The 22,547-nt window shown below is 44.6% G+C and overlaps 1 protein-coding gene across 6 annotated transcripts in view; it reads left to right on the forward strand.

The window, feature by feature from the left end:
- LOC310859363 (adhesion G protein-coupled receptor L3-like) overlaps positions 1–22,547 on the forward strand; it is a 231,822-nt gene that overhangs the window by 126,465 nt on the left and 82,810 nt on the right. For all 6 annotated transcript variants that reach the window (XM_083765860.1, XM_083765862.1, XM_083765863.1 and 3 more), the window contains one exon: positions 1–782. This exon is cut by the window's left edge and continues 7 nt beyond it. In XM_083765860.1, the coding sequence (XP_083621986.1) occupies positions 1–782 (782 nt within the window). The remainder of the gene's footprint in view (positions 783–22,547) is intronic.

The following is a 22,547-nucleotide window of genomic DNA, read 5'->3' on the forward strand; positions in this document are numbered from 1 at the left end:
GTGCCCCGGCATCCTGCGAGGAGTGTACCAGAGTGAGCACCTCTTCGAGTCAGACCACCAGTCGGGCGCCTGGTGCAAAGACCCCCTACAGGCTTCAGACAAGATATACTACATGCCCTGGACGCCCTACCGCACGGACACGCTGACGGAGTACTCCTCCAAGGAGGACTTCATCGCGGGACGGCCCACCACCACCTACAAGCTCCCGCACCGCGTCGACGGCACGGGCTTCGTGGTGTACGACGGCGCGCTCTTCTTCAACAAGGAGCGCACGCGTAACATCGTCAAGTTCGACCTGCGCACGCGCATCAAGAGCGGCGAGGCCATCATCGCCAACGCCAACTACCACGACACCTCGCCGTACCGCTGGGGCGGCAAGTCGGACATCGACCTGGCGGTGGACGAGAACGGCCTCTGGGTGATCTACGCCACGGAGCAGAACAACGGGCGCATGGTGGTGAGCCAGCTCAACCCGTACACGCTGCGCATCGAGGGCTCGTGGGACACCAGCTACGACAAGCGCACGGCGTCCAACGCCTTCATGATCTGTGGCGTCCTGTACGTGGTGAAGACGGTGTACGAGGACGACGACAACGAGGGCACGGGCAACAAGATCGACTACATGTACAACACGGACAAGGGCAAGGAGACGGTGCTGAGCATACCCTTCCCCAACTCCTACCAGTACATCGCCGCCGTGGATTACAACCCCCGGGACAACCTGCTGTACGTGTGGAATAACTACCACGTGGTCAAGTACTCGCTGGACTTCGGCAACAACGGTAAGGCCCTCGTCCCGCCCCTTTTCTCGTCCTGGTGGTTTGACCACACCTCACAACCTCTGTCTCATGCTAGTTCCGCTGCACAGTGTGCCATCGTATAGGCTCTATGCACAGCAGCCATATTGGAAAGAAATTAAAGATGGAGTGCCGTGATTTTTGCACTTTTTCTGTGTCTATGGAGTTAACATTACTCTAATAGACCCCCAGGTGTGGTTAGAACATTGAAATATGTCTTCCCTGTGAATTTTTGGTTTCTCAAAAGGCCCAATCGAAATGATATAGTGACATCACAAATTTCACAATATCATTGCCAATTTGCCATACAACAACAGCTGTGGGTTCAGGTGGATCACCACCCATCACCACCCACCAGGCAAATCAGGCATACCTAATGAACGTGGCCAAAAACATCATTTTAACACTTTCTCCCAGGTCTTACCAATTACACAAATTAGACCATTGTGGTCAAACAGAGTCAGGGTGCTGATAATGTGCTGATAATGTGCAAACACCAGTGGGTCTCACTCTCATAGTGGGCTCTAGGTATACCCTCGTGGTTCCTTGAGGGGGTTCCAATGTGTGTAAATTGACACATACTCGTCTATTTGGTTCCATTCGAGCACTAAATGGAACTAAAAGGAACAGATCCTTAATTAGACCTGTGAAGGAAGTAAAGACGAGGCCCAATTTATTTTCCATATGTGCATATCACCTATATATATATAGAGCCTATTGTAAATCTATGATGAGACTAGGCCCTAGTCTATGTATGGAAGTATGTCTGTCTGTTCATCAAATCTGTTCATCAGTGGGTGATGAAATCATGAAAGAAAAAACGAATTATCCCAGTCATGTAACTCAACGTACTACACCTCTGGATCATCTTGTTTCGAGAGAAATAATCTTAGAAAGAGGAGTGTGTGGCTGATGAAAATGCATGCAAAACGTGCTGTCATGTTAGTAATCTTTATGATTAATGCATTTTCCTTTTGAATAATGAATATCCACAGCCTCTTTCATCCAAATGTTAATTTGGAATTTGGAATTATTAATAGGCCTAGCTTGAAAATGGATAAGATCTATCCGCGCTCTCTGTGGTCACAGATGGCTGCGCTGTGCACGCTTGTTAACACTCAGACGCATCTGATCCCAACAGTTTCTGATTAGAAAGGTAGACTTTTGTGATTCTCTGCTACATTCTAAAGCTTCACTTCATCGTACAACACGTTGTGGGCTTGGCTGTTTTCTAAAGCTTCACTTCATCGTACAACACGTTGTGGGCTTGGCTGTTTTCTAAAGCTTCACTTCAGCGTACGACGCCTTGTGGGCTTGGCTGTTTTCTAAAGCTTCACTTCAGCGTACGACGCGTTGTGGGCTTGGCTGTTTTCTAAAGCTTCACTTCAGCATACGACGCGTTCTGGGGCTTGGCTGTTTTCTAAAGCTTCACTTCAGCGTACGACGCCTTGTGGGCTTGGCTGTTTTCTAAAGCTTCACTTCAGCGTACGACGCGTTGTGGGGCTTGGCTGTTTTCGGCACAAGACACAACACCATCATACGACAAAATATTAATTAGGCCTAAAGGGATATTTCACTTTAAAAAATCTATATTTTAAATTGTTTTTGGAAAATGAAAAGAATGAGAAAGAATTAAGATCCATAAATAATTTATAAAAAAATTATAAAACAAGCTACAATGGGTTTGTATAGGAAGCAAAAAATAATAACAAGTATATAAATACTGTCTGGGCTGTTCACATAAGCCTGAGTAGACGATGAAATGACCAAAAGTTTTTTTTTTAAGTAATATATCCCTTTAAAGCGGTTTCTTGTTGTCATGCATTTTTGGCCTGAACTACTATAGACTTTAGAAATGCACATAATTTGGCTCAGAACATTCCAGTGCTGTTGGCGCTGTCATCATAACTGGATTAAAATCTTACAGTGGCTAAGGATGAGTCACCATGATGGACTATCTCATCTTTGTTCACATTATATTCTGCTCCAGCAGTGCATGGTTGAAAGTGGGGCCCCCGGGAACCCCCAGGGGTCCCCAGTGTCTTTGCTATGACCCAGCCGGGTCGGACACTTGCACGTGACCAGCTAATCAGATATTATAAGCTTGGAGATCTGCTTTTCTTTTTTTTAAATGACCAAAGACACAAATCTTGCATGGGGTCCCTGGTATGCACAAAATATTTTCAAATGGAGGTCCTATTCATTTGGGCATCCTTAATGAACCACTGTGCTACAGTATAATGTCCCGCTTATAATAATGTATAATGTCATGTATAATGTCCTGCTTATAATGCTACCTGTCCTTGTTTGACCCCCAACACACTCATGCACGCACATGCGCATGCACGCACGCACGCGCACATGCACACACACGTTTACTGCAGCACTTCCACAGCTGCTGACCAAAATTCTAATGCATTCCTGTTGAATGTTGGCTGTGTTGGCTGTGAGGTCAGTCTTAACACCGTTCTGGGCGGGAGGGCGTTAGGCCCTGGAGAGCTAAACGCTATTTGCCCAGCATAATAGCCTTTCAACACCTTCCTATGGAGTGGTCAGGGCAGTCTGGCTGCTTGTCTTATTAAATGATGTCTGAATTAATGCATGCTCTCACACTCACTTAGCAGGACGCAGTACAAGGAATTATAGGTAGAGGCAGCTGCAAAAGTTAGTTTATACCGATCAGTATACGTGCAAGATGTGTAGTGTGTAATGGTGTAAGTGCACGGGCGTGTGTCTGAGTGTGTGTACGCCCGCGTGAGTGTATGTAATTGTAAAACAGATAATATAAAGTGTTTATGAATGCTTAATCGCACGCACACACGTGTGTTCTGTTGCGTCTACGTCCTCATCTATGCATGCACAACAACATGTGTTTACGGCGGATGTGTGATCAGTCTTATAATGGAGCTGTGGCTGTCTCACGAGGCTCTAAGGAGGAGATCAATGGGCATTCAATGTGGAGAACGACCTCCAGAATGCAGCAACAAGCCAGACTGCTGACCGGGGGGGAGATAAATACATATACAATCAATGAATGCTTCCCCGCACTCTCTCTCTCTCTCTCTCTCTCTCTCTCTCTTCCCCGCTCCGCACCCTCACTAAATGATCAAGACAAGGAATAAATTAACTTCCTCAACTGCATGAATTTCCCTTTAACCCCCCCCCCCCCCCCCCAAATAAAGGGGGAAAAAAACGTGACAGGTCAATATTCCTACCAATCCCCCCTTTCTGTGCATGTATTTCTATATGCATTGCCTGGAGAGTGGACTTTGGTCAAGGACCATATAATCCCTTCCTCTGTACCTCCACGGGTGCTTGTCCACATCCACGTTAACATAGAACCATGCAAGCCAAGAGCAGCAAAGTTTGTCATGTTTTTAAAAATATATATGTTTTGAGCTGTTGGAATCAAAGCCAGCGATAGTGCTTCACGCCGGGGGGGGTTCTTTCTGTAACGGTTCCGGGGAAACAGTCCATGGCTAAAAAAAACTCCACAGTCTTCTGATCATTCATTACTAATGCGACTTAAAACCATGGTTTCTGCTTTCTGCTCGCCACTAGTATTCTTCTTCATAAGCGTCCAAAGTCCAAACTGTGTCAGGAAATAGGCCAGAGAGAGTAAGATGAGTCTGATCCAGTCCTCCGAGGCTCTGTAATTGGAGTACTGTACTCGGAGAAGCCACCAATTACTGTGTTGTGTCTGTCCGACTGAAAAAAACGGAGCCCGCTGATTGGCCGGTTCAGATCAGGGTCGTTTTGAGGCAGCTGCAGTCTTGGAATCTGTGGCTGCTGCTGTGGGACGTTCATCTGCGTATGCACACACGCACACGCGCACACACACATGCACACACACACACACTCGTACGTACGCATGCACGCATGTCGCACACGTACACTCACACGCACTGATAAACTCTGAAATGAACTAAATCAAATACTTTTTTTGTATTTAATAGTCGAATAATAACTTTTTGAAGATAATTCATTTTAATTTTCATTTAATTAATTGACATGAATAATAATTATAATCTACTACAGTACATCGAATAGCATGATTAACCACTAAACCCTATTGTTTTTTTATAGTCATCAGTAATGCTTTTATATAATAATAGATCATGTATCTGTACTGTAATGCAGGCTTTAAAGCCAGGAAGCGACATTGTTTTTTCCATATTACAAAAGTCCCAGACAATATCAATTTACAATTTAGGCATTTAGCAGACACTCTTAATCCAGAGCGATTTACAGTAAGTAATATCTATAGTCTCATATCACAATATCAATCTTATATTGAATATTGCCCTGCCCATGTGCACACGTACACACACGCACACTCTCTCACACGCATGCACGCTCTCTCTCTCTCACATGCACACATGCACGCACACGCACACGCGTCGCACGCACAACGCACGTCGCACGCAAACACACTCACTCACGCACGCACGCACACCTTGATGATATGATTTTCTGATCTTATTACTGTGTGTATAAAAACGACTATTGTTGTGAATCATTTATATGTGGCATGCAGTGTGTCAGCTCTTAAGGACACATCAAAACACGCTGACAAACTGTCAAACTGTGCAATTATATTATGCTAAGATATATACAGTAGCAAGTTTGTTTGCTTTAAACGTCAGTGTACCAGTAAGATTAACATAAGGGGAATATAGAAATAGAATAAAGGTGAGTTGACCCGCAGACAAGCGCACAGCAGTGTTGATTTTGACAGCAAATATTTAGTTTTAGTCAAAGTCTTTGAATAAAATGTAGTTGTAGTCATGTTTTTGTCATCTGAAATGCTTTAGTGTCAGTCTAGTTTTAGCCGACTAAATGCCATTAGATTTTCGTCGAGAAAATCTCCAGTTGTTTTTGTCGAGTAAAATGTGTTTTGGCAGGCCTTGATGGACTTGTTGTAGTGCGACGCGTTGTGAGCTTGTAGATCTGCTATTTTCAGAGGGCAAACCAAACATAAAATGGCTTGCCTTTTAGTTCTACTGGATCTCTTCTCCACTAGTTCCTCCCTAACATTTTAGTCCAGTTTTTATTTGTTGACTTGTCAATACATTTAGTCTTAGTTTTAGTCATCATAGCTTAGTTTTTATATATAGTTCTTATTTAGTTTTCCTTGGTAAAAAAGAAGGTAGGTCATCATAGTTCTAGTCTGGCACCCAGACTGTGAGGGTTCACCCAGTCACTCCATCTCGCTGCGTGCGGCACATCCTTTTGAAATGCACAATATTTCTCTTCCCCTGAGTGATAATTAGATAGAAACGATGAGCCGCCGCTCTCTGCCACATGTATTGTTTACAGTACAAGTGTTTGCATGCCTCTTATGTCTGCCTAAACCCCACAACTGCCACCCTGCATCTCTCTCTCTCTTTCTGTCCTCCATGCTGTATGTGTACTGTGTACATGTACTGTAGCTTATGTACAGTACAGTACAGTACAGTACAGTACAGTACAGTACAGTACAGTACAGTACAGTACAGTACAGTACAGTACAGTACAGTACAGTACAGTACAGTACAGTACAGTACAGTACAGTACAGTACAGTACAGTACAGTACTGTACAGTACACACTCACATACAGATATGCCGTTTGATGTCCTGCCTTTGGCAAGAATTCAATACATTGTCAGTGCATTGTCAGAAACAGAACATCGTCGGTGAGAAAGGGGTGCATTTGCCAAGGTGTGTTTTGTGTTCCTTCTATTCTGATTCTCTGAATGGATAGAGTTCCTCCGCTGGACACCTATTTTCAGTAGCAAAGCATTATACTGTATAATTAGCGAGGCTATTCAGTGAATAGAACCGGCAGGGAAAACATGCATTTTCAAAAAACCTTCGGGAAAAGATCAGGAAAGGGCAAAGAGTTTGAATGCCACATATTGTACACATACTGTAGAGCATAGATATTATTATATTATATATATTATATATTATAAATATTTTTCTTAAAGTTTTATCCCATGACTTTTCATCCAGTGTCATTACTAATAATAATCCTGGGCGCTACACTTCCTCTGCCAACCCTAAAGGACACGGGGAGAACATGCAAAGTCCACACAGAAAGGCCCTTACCCAGGGTATGGGCACTTCTTCTTCTTCTTCTTCTTCTTCTTCTTCTTGTAAAAAAAAGTTAAATCTTTTTTTTTTTAATTGTAGCTTTGGGGTGGTATACCCAACTCTGTTACTAGTGGCAAGCGCATAGGGTTTAGTGTCTGAATTAGCTCTTTTTTATTTATATTTAGCTTTGAATTAGACCAATGTACCGTATCTTCCTGCTTCCCTTCATATTAAGCAATAAGCACCTGCATGGTGCATTGATATCTAAATTGTGGAATTGGCACGTCGGAGGAGAATCAAACAACTTAAACAAGTAGCCTCCGTGGCTTTGCTGCGTATTTTGGGGGAATGCAGTTATGTCCTGTAATTATGAGTCCTAAATTAATAAATGTCCAAGAAACATCTTGTGATATATCTTGACATATCCAACGTAATAATCAGGGCCGTGGCTCAGTGGTCCAGGCACCTTGGCTGGTAATCCAGTCTGGCATGTGCCGCGGGTTCGACTCCCGATCCCAATGGCCTTTACTGCATGTCACCCCCCCATCTCTCTCCCCATTTCCTGTCAGCCTACTGTCTATCCCTCCATAAAACATACTCTCTCCCCATGCCTTCAGCCTGGTGGAGACAATAATAATCAGAATCGAAGCTCATTCTCCCTTTAATTAAACCACCTATTAAAGCATGACAGGGATGCTGTTTGATTGGGGCGCCAAAATTCTATCAGCATTGATTAAAGTACAGCCTATACTTATTGAAATGAACTGGTCTAAGGCACAATCACATCTCTCACTCCCTGTAAGACAGCATTGTGCCAGCATTGCACCTGACCACGCCTCACTTTAAGACCATTGAAGTGAGGAGTTTCTGTGTGGAGTTTGCATGTTCTCCCTGTGTCCCCTAGGCTAGTAGGTACCCTCACAAAAACATGCAGTAATCCTGGTCTCTAAACGACCTCCCCCTGGCCAGCCGGGGCGCCCGATAGAGGGAAAACCCCTGTCAGGTGAAAAGTAGCAGCTTGGACTCCTCATGCACAGAAGGAAGCATGAGGACAGTCCGCTGCCCCCCCCAGGTTGGCAGAGGAAGTGTAGCGCCCAGGATTACATACACTGGGTGAAGAAATGGGTTACAAAATCGTGGGATAAAAAAAAAAAGACCATTGAAGTGGCACAATTACACATGATACATACAGTACTGTACACATACACAACGTGGGCGCTGAAAATAATAACGTTGTTTGTAGTCTAGCAACGACACTTGGTTTTAACACCTGGGTATAAGACTCAGAGTTAAAAGAACGTGCAGGGTTTTTCAGAGTACCGTAATGTGTTTTTTCCGTCTTCATTTTCGCTCCTTTATCCCATAGTCTTTATTCCTCCGCACATCCATTTCCGTCTCACTTCATACAGGACTGTTTTATCAAGTGTCCTCTTTAGATGTACTGTATACAGTATATATATATTCTGCATGCATAGAATGCGTGTGGATGTCATTGTCAAAGTCACTCATCATGTCTCCTCACCCTGTTCATGGAGTTGTTTCATCACGTCTTCATACATGCAGCGTGCAGCGTGGCTCTGATGAAGCGCTTTAATAATTTATCACGCCCAAGTCCGCCTTGCCACACTTTTGAAAGTTTCCCCCCTCAACAAAGTCATGAAATTATTCATGTTATGTGCATCTCTGGGAGGCGAGGACACTGAATAAATAGACACACACATGCACACACACACACACACACACACACACACACACACACACACACACACACACACACACACACACACACACACACACACACACACACACACACCTCTTCTCCTCCCCCTCTCTTTCTTTCTTTTATTTTTCTAATTGTTTATACACCTTTGCACCTTTAGGCAATAGTAGATATAATTTTCTTAGATGTCAAATTCTGATGGCATGTGGCACAGTGACAACACTGTTAAAGAAAGCATTGCATCTGTTGCCATCTAATGATCCTGCTCATAACATTACCAAACTGGAACGGAAGAGAATCTGAATTTAAATGTTATAACAAGTAAGACGCGAGAACGCGGGAAGCGAACGCAGATCGTAAATTGCAATAACAGCGGGACACACAGACATTCAGTGTCGTTGTTAAGCAGCGGCGGGTGGTGTAACAGCGGGACACACAGACATTCAGCCCTTGCTGTCTAGCTGCGCCCTCTGGTGTGTCGTTGTTGAGCAGCAGTAAACAGGACTGTGACTGCTTAGCTAACGTTAGCCCATATGCACACAAACGTTAGCCCATATGCACACACTAGTACACATAGCCTAGTTACAGACAGTGTCGTTGTGACAGTATTATTTTTATGTTGGGCCTAGTACAACAAGTTACAGACAGTGTCGTTGTTAAGCAGCGGCGGGTGGTGTAACAGCGAGCAAGTTACAGACAGTGTCGTTGTTAAGCAGCGGCGGGTGGTGTAACAGCGGGACACACAGACATTCAGCCCTTGCTGTCTAGCTGCGTCAGCCCTTGCTGTCTAGCTGCGCCCTCTGGTGGCGGGCGGGTGGTGTAACAGCGTGACACACAGACATTCAGCCCTTGCTGTCATACTAAGTGGCTCACTGCGTTCGCAATAATTTGTATTAATTACATATTAATATTTATTTATTCATTAACATCATCATAGACATCAACATAACGTCAAACATCAACATTTAATGTCTTGCCGTTAACTATTTTTGTTCGAAGTACGAATATACCCCCCAGCTATGGGACGTTATCTTCTAGGTACGTATATATTCGTACCCCCTCGTATACTCCATATATGAAGCAACATTTGTCCGGTTGCTATGCAACACTTCCGTCACCACCAGCTATGGGATTTGTACAACTCCTCTCCATTTTCCTCGGTTACAAGCAGGATTTTCAAAGCCCCATAACTCAGAAACTATGAGCGCTGTCCTTGGTGATAGTCAGCCATCCAAAGTTCGGATGTCATTTGTGACTTTTTTCTCGCATCGCTCCCGACATGTAAACGTTTCTGGCGAGAGGTAAACAGTGTGTGCTAATGATAGCCAATCCTTAGAGTGACAGTGAGCAGGGGGCTACATCGGGGATGAAAATTATCCTCTTGAAGTGAATGCGCTGGCACAGCTTAACTACACCAATGCTACCACCTAGCGGCACAGAATGAATTGTACTTCTGATACTTTTACTTTTTACTTATGGAAGGATATGTCACCTATACTTAACCCTGCCGTTTTTATGGAGCTTAAAAGCCTTCACCCATGACCTGTTGATGGCCAGAGTCACAATGTCCCTTCACCTAAGGAAGTGGATTGAGTATCTATTGTCTTTATCTCCTTTCCTCCCTTTCTCTCCTCTCCTCTCCTCTCCTCTCCTCTCCTCTCCTCTCCTCTCCTCTCCTCTCCTCTCCTCTCCTCTCCTCTCCTCTCCTCTCCTCTCCTCTCCTCTCCTCTCCTCTCCTCTCCTCTCCTCTCCTCTCCTCTCCTCTCCTCTCCTCTCCTCTCCTCTCCTCTCCTCTCCTCTCCCCTCCCCTCCCCTCCCCTCCCCTCCCCTCCCCTCCCCTCCCCTCCCCTCCTCTCCCCTCCTCTCCTCTCCTCCCTTCCCTTCCTTGGCACCAAATTGCAATCAAGCAGCAGTACCAAGTAGTGGAAGCGCAGGAAATGTTGGGGCTATAGATTGGAGAGAATAACAGGACTTAATGGTTGGAGTGGAGACCTTCGTTCAGCAGATAACTGATTAGACCAAGCCTTAGAACACGTGTGTGTGTGTGTGTGTGTGTGTGTGTGTGTGTGTGTGTGTGTGTGTGTGTGTGTGTGTGTGTGTGTGTGTGTGTGTGTGTGTGTGCGTGCGTGCGCGTGCTTGTGCGTGTGTGTGTGTTGTTGATGAGAGCTGGTACAGGAGGTGTCTGCCTCACATGGTGATTATCTTTCCAGGGATCTTGTGGTCATGTTTGGCTCTCTACTGAGTTGACTTGGCAAAACAATGGTGACATACTGCTTGACTGGACTCCGCTGCATGGCTCTTTGACACCTCCACAAGCTGGGTGCGTGTGCGTGCGTGCGTGGGTGAGTGCGTGTGTGTGTGCGTGCGTGCGTGCGTGCGTGCATGCATGCGTGCGTGCGTGTGCGTGCGTGCCTGTGTGTTTGAGAGAGAGAGTGCACGTGTGGATGCGCAGCAGCGCGTGTGTGCGTTTCGGCACAGTTCTTGATGAACCAGAGCTGTTTAACTCAGCTGAGACGACCCAGCTCTGTCAACACGAAGGCAGATTCACTTTAATTGGAGATATATCTCTTCTATCTCTCTCTCCCTCTCTTCCTGTTTGTCTCTGAGGCGTCCACCTGTGTCCCTGTCACTTACTCTTCCAATTCCGGCTCCCCTCCTCCCCTCCTCCTCCTCCTCCCCTCCTCCCCTCCTCCCCTTCTCCCCTCCTCCCCTCCCCTCCCCTCCTCCCCTCCCCTCCTCCTCCCCTCCTCCCCTTCTCCCCTCCTCCCCTCCCCTCCCCTCCTCCCCTCCTCTCCTCCTCCCCTCCCCTCCCCTCCTCCCCTCCTCCCCTTCTCCCCTCCTCCCCTCCCCTCCCCTCCTCCCCTCCCCTCCTCCTCCCCTCCTCCCCTTCTCCCCTCCTCCCCTCCCCTCCCCTCCTCCCCTCCTCCCCTCCTCCCCTCCTCCCCTCCCTTCCTCCCCGCTCCTCTGCTCTGTTCACCTCTCCCTCTTTCTGCAAATAAACACCACGTTCTCTGCAGAGACTCCTAAACACCTGTTCCGTCCTAGCACTGTACCCCCATTGTCTCCCCCTAGAGTGACTCTCTGAGTAAAGAATAAAGTCAAATTATATAATTGAAAAGAATAAACGGTCAATTTGGCTGCGCTGTGGGTACATTTCTATTTCTACGTGCTAAACTTAAATAACCCTCTGAATCTTTCTATGCAGCCATTTCTGCATGAGTGTACTGCATGTGTTTGAGCGTGCATGCATGTTTGTGTGTGTGAGAGAGAGAGAGATTAGAGAGAGAGAGAGAGTTTGTAGATACACAATTGTGCGTGTACAATGTGCGAGTCAGTTGCTTTACTCCAGTCAACAGCTTGTTTTTTTTTTTTTTATATGTTCTGTTTATTCATTTTTTTTTTTTTTTACAAATATAGAAGTAAATTGAGGAATGAAAACAGAGAAAAAAATTTAACACACAATAACAAAACACAAACTCCAAATCAAGACAACCAAAGAACATTCAAAACACAAAACAATAAAAACAATATATAAAATATATATATAAAAAATAAAAATAAAACTCCAGTCAATATACATAGCAGATCATGGTCACAAACATCATCCAGACAAGACAGGTTGGCCAGTCAGGCGACAGTTATTCAGGTTCAATCGGGGGCACAAGTTTAAGGCGGTCAACATGAGATAGAAAAGGCACAATTTATTCAATATACAAAGTAGATCACGGTCACAAACATCATCCAGACAAGACAGGTTGGCAAGTCAGGCGACAGTCAATCAGGTTCAATCAGGTTCAATCGGGGGCACAAGTGTAAGGCGGTCAACATGAGACAGAAAAGGCTGCCATGTTTTACTGAATTTGGAGATTGAGCCACGCAATGTATATTTAATTTTTTCCAATTTAAAAAATACAGTATGTCAGATATCCAACGGGAATGTGAAGGGGGTATGTTTTTTCCAATGCATGAGAATAAGACGTCTTGCCAGAATTAAGCGTCACAAAAGCGACAAGGTCAGATTGATATTTAGGCAGGGAGATAGTATCAGGAAGGACGCCAAATAGGGAAATAATAGGGGATGGCTCTATGGGAAACTGTAACACATCTGAAATAGTATCAAATATAGCTGACCAAAAAGACTGTAAGGCTGGACAGGTCCTAAACATATGAAGAAGATTAGCTGGAGCCTGGTGGCATCTATCGCATGTTGGATCAACACTATCATAAATCCTGGCTAACCGAACCTTGGTCCAGTACACCCGGTGGAGAAATTTACATTGCAACCCCATGTTTAGCACATATTGATGAAGAATGAACACGACCCATAATGGCCTCCCAGGTTTCATCAGAAATGTCTTCCTCCAGGTCCTGGGCCCAAATATTCTTATAGGCAGTGGTTGAGGGTAAATGAAGGTCAAATAATGAGGTATAGAGTGACGATACCTTTCCCTTAAAGGTATATTCAGTGATTTCACTCAAAAAACCTTAGGTTTCGTTTTTGGCTGTGGGACCCACTACCCAGCCTTTCGTCCAATCAGGATAGAGAGTCAAAAACGAAACCTAAAGTTTTTTGACCCCCAGGGGTTAACTGGGGACAGGGAGGAACTCCTTATATGGCCAGCACACTCTATAGTAGGGAGGATTATCACAACAAAACAAAAAAATAAGTGATATTTGAATTAAGTGAAATCACTGAATATACCTTTAAGACTAAGAGGAGCTGACGCTATAATTATGTCTATAGGTGAATTAGGTGGAATAGTCGGGAAACTAGTACATTTTTGGACTTGTAAGTAACGGAAAAAGTGTGTTCTGGGTAGCTTATACTTTTGAACAATCTGGTCAAACGAAACGAACGTGCCACCATCAAACAAATCTTTGACTGACTTAATGCCATGATCATACCAAATTTTAAATGCCCGATCTTGTAAGGAAGTCAACAGCTTGTTAACCACTACAGCCCTCATCAATGAATAGAGGGTATGCTCATGCATAAAGTGAGTGGTAAATCGAGTAACAAAGTGAGTTTAACGTAGTTTGACGTTGTTTAATGCAATCAGATAGGACTTTTCTGGATGTACTGTATGGGCTGTCAAGGACAGAAAGTCATTTTTGCCACTCAGTAGGCTTTCCCGCATAACTTCCGGGTATGATGATGTCACACGCATACTCTCTATTGTTAGCTAGTTTATTTTTTTTTTTTTTAGATATTTTTTTTGCGGCTTACGCCTTTATTGATTTTTTTAAGGGATAGAAAGTAGGCTGACAGGAAACGGGAGAGAGATGGGGGGATGACATGCGGTAAAGGCCGTGTCGGGCCCGGGAGTCGAACCCGCGGCACACCGCGACTGGATCACCAGTCCGGTGCCCAGACCGTTACGCTACGGCCTGGGCCTATTGTTAGCTAGTTGATCGGGAAGTAGTTTTTGACAATTTTACATTTTCAGACAATATTGTTGACAATAAATTGTTAATGACATGCCCAAAATAGGGAGGCCATGTTTAAAGTGGTTAAGCTTGGCTGACCAGGGTGTGTGCATAGACCTCTCTGGCAGTCACGGAGATGAGTAAATACAGTAGACGCAAGAGTGGCCAAACAATCAAATTCCATTACCACATCAGGCCTCACTATACTAACACCTCTTCTGTTTCCGTTCTAAAATCCATGATGAAAACCATGGTGGTATGGCCCCCTGTGGCTTACTGCTTTAATTCACAGCATTCCTAAAAGTGAACACAAACAGGCTTCCATCAACAGGCTGGCATAAACAGAGGCTCTGACAAACACCAAACGAAAGGAACAGACAGGTATACACACTGGGGACTAATCACAACAACAAGGCACAGCTGGAGTGGGCAGGGACCAGAATTAGCAGGGATCAGAGATGTACTGTATATAGACTAATCAACGGAGGGGTGCCCTGGGCGCAGCCATTGCTGAGGTGTTCCTTTCACCGGCGTAACTAGACTAGTATAGGCCCCCGCGCAGGCTGGTCAGCGCAGTCCGGGGAGCCTGCTGCGGCACTGAACCCTCGCCTCTTCCACGTAATTAACCTACACACTCCACCAGATCGCTGGGGTGGGGCACGTGTGTGCTATAGCAGCCAGCCACCAGCGGGCTCCGCCAAACTTTGGTCAACTCAACTGTCATTGCATCTCTGTATGTATTTATAATGGGATTTTACCGACGGCACGTGTGGGCGTCCGTGGGCCCCAAATGCCTCTTGTTCCCAACGCTAGTGACGCCCGTGTTACCATTTAGCAAAGATTTACACCTCAGCACTGTTTAGCTACACCTGGGCACAGGTACGGGGCACAGCTCCTGCAGCTGCTGCTGCTCATTTGGGAGCGCTGCATTTATTGACGCAGGAGGTCTTTCCACATTTACAAATCATCATAATTGGTTGAATTTTAAACCTGTGTTCAAGTGGTTTGGTTCGTTGGAAGTAGTATCCTACAGATGGTTCGTTAGAAGTAGTATCCTACAAATGCGCCAACGCGTAAAATAAATGCTTTCCATCACATCACGCTGCTGGCGTTTCCACGAAATGTGTCATTGTAAACAATTAAAAACATATACGCTGTGCTCAGGGAAAAACAAAAAAAACACCTTGGTGGATACTGCCCCTCAGAGTTACAAACCCATTTAGACCGGAGGACGATTCTACAAATGTCCTGAGAGTTTCCTGAAAAACCGTATGTTTCTATGTCAGTCATCAAACATTTTCATGTCAAGGACCCCCAAAACTATATGTAGGCTAATTTGCCGCCGACCCCCCAAGAAATACGTTGTTCCAGGGAACCCCCAGAAGCAAAGATTTTAGTTAAAAACATTCGCTCTGTAAGAATATATATTCAAAGATTTGCGCCAGGGGCTCCCGTCCTGAATGGGTTTTATGAACACAGAGGATTTCACTGTGTACGATACCACAGTTTGCTACAGTAATAGTTCTGAGATGCATCATTCTGTCTGAGAGGACAGCATCTGCATGTGGGCTGAACAGAAAGCCCATTTCCACCTGGTGTTGCCGGGAGGGAGTTGTGTTTTTCATACTGTAGCTCATCTGGATGAGGGACAGCGCTTCTTGTTTACTGTAATGGCAGGCGTAAATGTCATCATTCTTCACTCTCCACATGCACACCCAGTGATTCACGACAACATGGCGCACAAAACAATTACGGCAATAAAGCCATCCTCGTTTCTGTTCAAACTTGCTGAGTTCGATTAACTAATGGCATTGCATCTGTCTGTGTGGGAGATATAGGTCTAGGTGGGAGTGGTGCGATCAGACGCCATAACATTACTCTAATAGACCCCCAGGTGTGGTTATAATATTCAAATATGTCTTCCCTGTGTATTTTTGGTTTCTTCCTGAAAGCTGAAAGCCTTTGAGTCAAAAGGCTCAATCACAATAACACCATTTTAGTGACATCATAACCCCCATTATCATACAACAACAGCTGTGGTCGAGGCTTAAGTTCAGGTGGGTGGTGCTAAGGTGAAAACCAGGTATACTTAATGAACTGGTGGGTATGGCCACATAAAAACATGGTTTTAACTTTCTGTACACTTTTTTGTAGTGCCAGTGCCTCCCTGCTTGACACTCAGCACCAAAGGGTTGGATTGGGGGTCAAATCTACTAATCAAATGATTCCCGAGCGCGGCGCACGCTGCAGCTCACCGCTCCTTGGCTGTGGCTCACCGCTCCAAGAGATGGGTCAAATGCAGAGAACAAATTTCACTGCGGTAACGTGTGTGACAAATCATATGACTTTGACTTTGAAAAAAATCTTCCTCCTAGTATAATCATAATACCTGATGATCATGTTTTAGGGGGGGGGGGGGGGATCACTATTCCACATGTCCAGTTGAGTGGTTTAAAACCTTAGAAAACCTGTTCAATAAATGTACATATGCAATAGTTTTTCTCCAAAGAAATATCCCCAAAGGAGCTTCGTTCTTTTCCCTCATTTAGTATTCCAGGATCTATGAATAATGTATATGTTTGATCCTCATCCTCCAGAATTTGGCTACTCCAATGAGAGTCTCAGAAAACATCTAAATTGAAACGCACCACAATGTAGGGATATCTTCTGTAAGAAAATGATACGATACACAATATTGGGCTCACTTGAACAATATATGACAGAATATTATACTAGTCCATAACCTGGGCTGAAAACAAAGCTTTTCCAATGTTCATCAACATTGTCCATCATCTGCAGTTTGATGGATTAATTCATTTATCATACTATAATTCTAACAATTTCTGTGTGAGTGTGTGAGTGTGTGAGTGTGTGTGTGTGTGTGTCAGAAACACTGCCGTATCTCCTCATGGCCTGCACCAATCGCTCCCACTTTTCACACAGGCATTGACCATATGAATATGGAATATGGAATTTTTTCGATTTGACACATTAATGATTAATAATGAATTTATTAGTGAATTCCTCACACACCTCCGCCCCTTAGCGACACCTGTATCACAGGCCACCGTTCTCACTGTTACCCCGCATGCTTCCTCTAGCTACCGGCGCAACACAACAAATAGTGCCCTATGAAATTTGGCGCCGCGTGTGTGTGTGTGTGTGTGTTGCATATTTGGCCGTCTTCTCCTACTAAAGCACACCGTTTGCACACATCTCACCATGCACAACACCAAAAGCTAGCCTGTCCACAGATCAACCACTACTTTGCATTCTTATTCATGTCATATTTACAGTACTACGGCCTTCACAGTGACCGGGATATTTCCAACCCCCTATTGTCCAAACTCGCTGATCTGCTCCACACCACCTCAGGACCCTCCCCCTCGCTCTGGCTGCTGTCCTTTGCACGGACAGGCGATTGAGGCGAACACTCTACCTTAGTAGGATCCGAGGGTTTTCTTCTTCCTCTTTGTTTGGAGTAGCCTATACCTTCACTGGATTACGTTCGCTACGGGGATGGATTACGTTTATTTTATCACCTTTACTTTGCTTTGGAGGGAGTGTTACGTTGGGAAGGAACTCTGGGGGCAACAGACTTTGTTTGGAAACACGGAACAATACAAAACAATAAGGGAGCTCCGGACATTTTTTTCGGATCATTCACTCATTCATTCAACTCTGTGTGTAGAACTGTTGATTCCTTCATTTGACTTGAGATAAAAGGTTAACGTGAGTTTTGTTTCTGACTGTTTTCTGCTTGCTTATTTAGGCTATTTTCATTACATTCCCTTTATCAATCGTATCCTAAGAGGAGATCATTCACAACCCGTGATTTAAATAATTCGTAGCAGTGATAGCGATATATGACCGTTACATATGGTCAGATATTACATACAACAAACAACATGCCACGAAGAAAACGATATCTCCTTCCTGAAGGTAGCAGATATGGTGTACCAGCATACAATAAAGTAACATTCATCTTAATTCAATTAATTTGCGTTAAAATAAAAAACATCTCCCCGCTAATCACGTGTCACCACCAGTGAAATGCATGTTGGGACGGACACAGATTAATACTGGGACACATTTTTCTGCGCAACAGACCCACACGGGGAAAACAACTTGGACCCCGATACTACTAGCTACTCTTGCGTCAGTCGACATAACTTCTTCTTTGGGAAGCATCGCGGCCAACGTGCGGGTTGCGTGGCACAGGCACCTGAAAGCCAGCTCTGACAGTTCTGACGGGGGCATGTTAACGTGAACGAAAATATTCAATAACTTCCATTTATAGACAGAATATCACCACCAAATTTACATCACACATCAATGGTGTACTTATGATTGTACTACAGCATTTCCTTATTAAACTTACGTTTAATTAGCCTACTTCTGTGCCCAACCCAACTTCACAACACCATCTGTAAACAATCCCCCCCCCCTATCACATTACCCACACTGAACATCATTTGCTGTTCATATATTCAGAACGGGTAAGGACTAGTTTCTATAATTTAACAAACTGTAATTGAACAACATATTTTCAGATGGGGTCGACGGCCAATTTCATATAATCCTTGACATGAAATAGTTTGAGAACCACTGACATAGAAACAGGTTTTTCAGAAAACTGTCAGGATTCAGAAGACATTTAGAATCGTCGTAATAGAACACATTAAATGTGAAATAAGAGTGGTAGAGGTATCAAGAGGATACAACGTTAAAATCATCTTGTGTTTCAAAGTGAAGTGGTTCTCACTATATCAAACCACGTCTTTTCAGAGGACAGATTGGAATAGTAAATAATTATCAATGCTGCATTTTAAATATACATCCCACTGAACTCTGAGTCACTGTTGGCCTTTCAACTTCCAACAACACACACACGCACGCACGCACGCACAAAAATAATCCACGATACCAGAGAGGGTTGCTTCTAAATCGTTTGATGCTATCTTAGATTAGATGTAGGCCTGTTTGATTGAGCAGAAAGCAACATAATTGCCTTGATTATAGCATTTGAAAATAGGTCAATGATGCTCGGAGCTGTGTACGAGCATTTCACCACATTGAGAAGTAGTAGGCAACGTATGGCTGTTTATTTGACATCCATTCATACAGGTCAAATCATACAGTGAGCCGGTCATTGTTGCACGGCTACTTAATAAAGAAATTAATAAATTGACCCAAAAGTAACAAACGGAAGGATGTCCTTGCTTACGGTAATGAAAGTATAGGCTATTGTATTCATATATGTATGCATGCCAGGTTATGGCGTGTCCTCCAGTGTGTGGAGTCACTGGCCATAATTCCAACATCCCGTTATTCCGACTACGTGACTTCGCCTGTGGTTAAGGTTAGGAATAGGAATAGGGTCTGACCAACACGCTGTCGGAACAACCAGGAAGTGTTGAGCCCGGACTAACAAAGGAATTTACTGGAGCTTAAGCCCCAGGGCCCGCAGCCTGTAGAGCCCTGTGCGAGACTATTTCAAATGGGTACAGCTGTTGCTTTCTGTCGAAACCGTTCATAGGTCACAGATTTCAATGTAACGCAGCACAGGAACCCCAGCTAGTGTTTTTGGTCGTCCAGCAGTTTCTTCGGTGGGAGGATCGAGACTCAAAAATAGCAGATCCTGCAGCGTCAGTGAGCAGCCTTATATAACTCCATGGCAGCAGCGGCGATAGTGCTGGCTGGTGGTACGCTGAATGCACGCGCGTTCATTCACTGGGTGCGCACATGCAAAAAGTATCATCTTGATTGTGTTGCAAATGTGGCATTCTGGCCACATGCACGTGGCCTTTTAGGCCATGCATGGGGCATTTTGATTTGGTGTAGCGCCAGGGCCCTCGGAGGGGTTGATTTGGTGCTCTGTTTTTCGCTTCTTGAGAGCAATGTTTTGCTGCAAATGACATTGTGGGGTTTGTTTACGTGGCTGCCATGTTGGATACAGCATAAAATCAAGCGGGGCGCAGATTGATATGCAACAGTTGCTCTGAGCCTTTGATTAGACGGCGCTCACAGCGGCCTGTCATTGAGCTCAGCGGTCATTATACAGAAATAACACAGCTGAATTCAGTAATATCGTGACCCATCAGAATCAAGCATCCAACCAAGTCATGTATTAACACTAGCATGACTTAAAACCCATTTTGGGCGGGAACCCCTTTTGGTATTAGCATTATGTTATGCTTTAGCTATTGAAAAATAGCAGATCTACAAGCTCATAGCGCGCTACGAGCTTGTAGGTCTGCTATTTTTGAAAAATCGAAGAACGACTGACATAGAAACATAGCTTTTTCAGAAAACTGTCATTTTCAAACAGACATTTTTAGAATCTGATCTAGGGTCAAAATGGGTTAAAGCAAGATGAATAGAAAGGTGTAATCCTCGGAGCGCAGATCTCCACCAGGCCGAGGTTGGCTGCACTGGGAATCATTGCCAATTTGAATTGAATATGGAAATTCTGAGGGATATATCTTGATCATGCATGACAGCAGGGCTAATGCGTAATGATTTGTGTGAGTTTTGGACAAAATCTGTAAGTAGTAGGCTAGCACAAAGAAAGAACATGTTCACAGGCCATTTAGTGATTCATACAGGTACAGCTTCAAAAAGACACCGGACCTAAAACACAGTTCTTTCCTGTAAAAATATGCTGTGGATGCAAATAGCTATTCCTTCATATTAAACATAAAAATGACGCAGTCTGACTATCTTTTCTTTCCCCCTCCTTTGAACATCCCTTGATTAAGAGAAAGAAGCATGTAATTGCGTAAGTTGCTGCAGGTGACTCCAACCTTTTATACGGAGGGATGGCATACTTGTGTGTGTGAAACATTAGCCGTGGCACCGTGGCTGTGCCTGGCAGCCATTTTGAGCGAGGCTCCTATTAACAAGAGGTTGTTTTCTATCTCCCAAGTATCACTGCTTTGAAGTGCTCCACTCTGTCTTATCAGCAGGCTGGAGCTACGCACTTGCCACAAGCCCTGTGCGCCCAGTGTGTGTGTTGGTGTGTGTGCGTGTGTGTGTGCCCGCACACGCGCGCATAACAGAGAGAAATGTCTGTACAAGTCTGTGTGCGGTTGCATTATGTACGTGTGAATGTGTGAATGTGTGTGTGTGTGTGTGTGTGTGTGTCTGTGTGTGTGTGTGTGTGTGTTTGTGTGCACGTGCGTGCGTGCGTGGCCATAGGGGCAGTGTGTTATCGCAGTATGCAGCCCTATTGGATGTCTCACTGCTCCTATCCAGTCTAGAAAGCTTCGTGCCCTGCAGGCAGATTATGATTCTGCATTACCCCTCCGGTTCCACCGATTCATGTCGTTCAAGTCTGTGTGTGTGCGTGTGCGTGTGCGTGTGTGAGAGAGAGAGACTATGCAGTAATTTTTAGAACACTGCTGCAGAGTAAGATGTAGGAAAGCAGTGGTCTTGCATATTAAGCAAATCATGGGAGTACAGTGAATCGTACATCTGTACGCTCTGTTGAACATTCCTTGTATTTCACTCCCTCCCTTCCATCTCTCTCTCTCTCTCTCTCTCTCTCTCTCTCTCTCTCTCTCTCTCTCTCTCTCTCTCTCTCTCTCTCTCTCTCCGTCTCTGTGTGTCTCTGTCTCTCAGTCTCTGTGTCTGTCTGGTTCGTGTGTGTTTCTCAGGACTTGGCAAGGTTGCCAGGGGAAGTTCATTTTACAGCCTCTCTCCTCCATGGCTTCTCTGATGTAGATTTATGACCCCTCTGTTTACCATGTCGGAAGTCAACAAGAGCGTTCTGAGCAACAGAGCAGAGACTGAGACGGACGGGCACGGACGCACGTACGCACACACGCGCACGCAATGCGCACCCGCACACACACCCACCCACCCACAGAAAGCCTAGCTGTCTGCATTGTCTGGGGACCTTGAGTAACCTCGTGTCACCTCGCGTTCGTTACGAACTGACTACCGTGATCCGGTCTGGAACACGTCCAACTCTAGACTTGGCAAAGTGGCATCCGGTTATCTGTATATCTGTTTTATGCCACTTTTAGTTTTTATTTTATTTTTTATGATTCAAAATTGTATTGCTTTTTCAATTTAGTTTCACAAACAATTAAGACAACAAACGAAACAAAACTAGACAAGAAAATAATAAATACATTACACAACGAAATCTTTACAGAAAAGATAAAACAATACAGACAATACAATACAATACAATAAAATAATAATAAAACAAATTAATAATAAAAAAGGGAAAAATAAATGCCATTACACCTGGGTAATATCAATTTACACTTTCACGGAAAACAAGAAAGAAAAACAGATATTTGTCCAGTCTGTCGGACCTCCTGGCTATATGCCATTTCTTCGTATGCTGCAACCTTGCCTAACTCCACAAACCAGTCATGAAACGAGGGACGACGCTTTCCAACCCCTCATTAGCACCTGTCTACCAATCATGATAGCCGTGAGGATGAAATCTACATAATCGCAGTGAGCAACCTGCTTTGGGTCACCCAGTATGTAAAGCCTAGGGCAGAAGGGA

This window comes from Protomyctophum parallelum, assembly GCF_964188405.1.
Source record: "Protomyctophum parallelum genome assembly, chromosome: 5".
NCBI classification, from domain to species: Eukaryota; Metazoa; Chordata; class Actinopteri; order Myctophiformes; family Myctophidae; genus Protomyctophum; species Protomyctophum parallelum.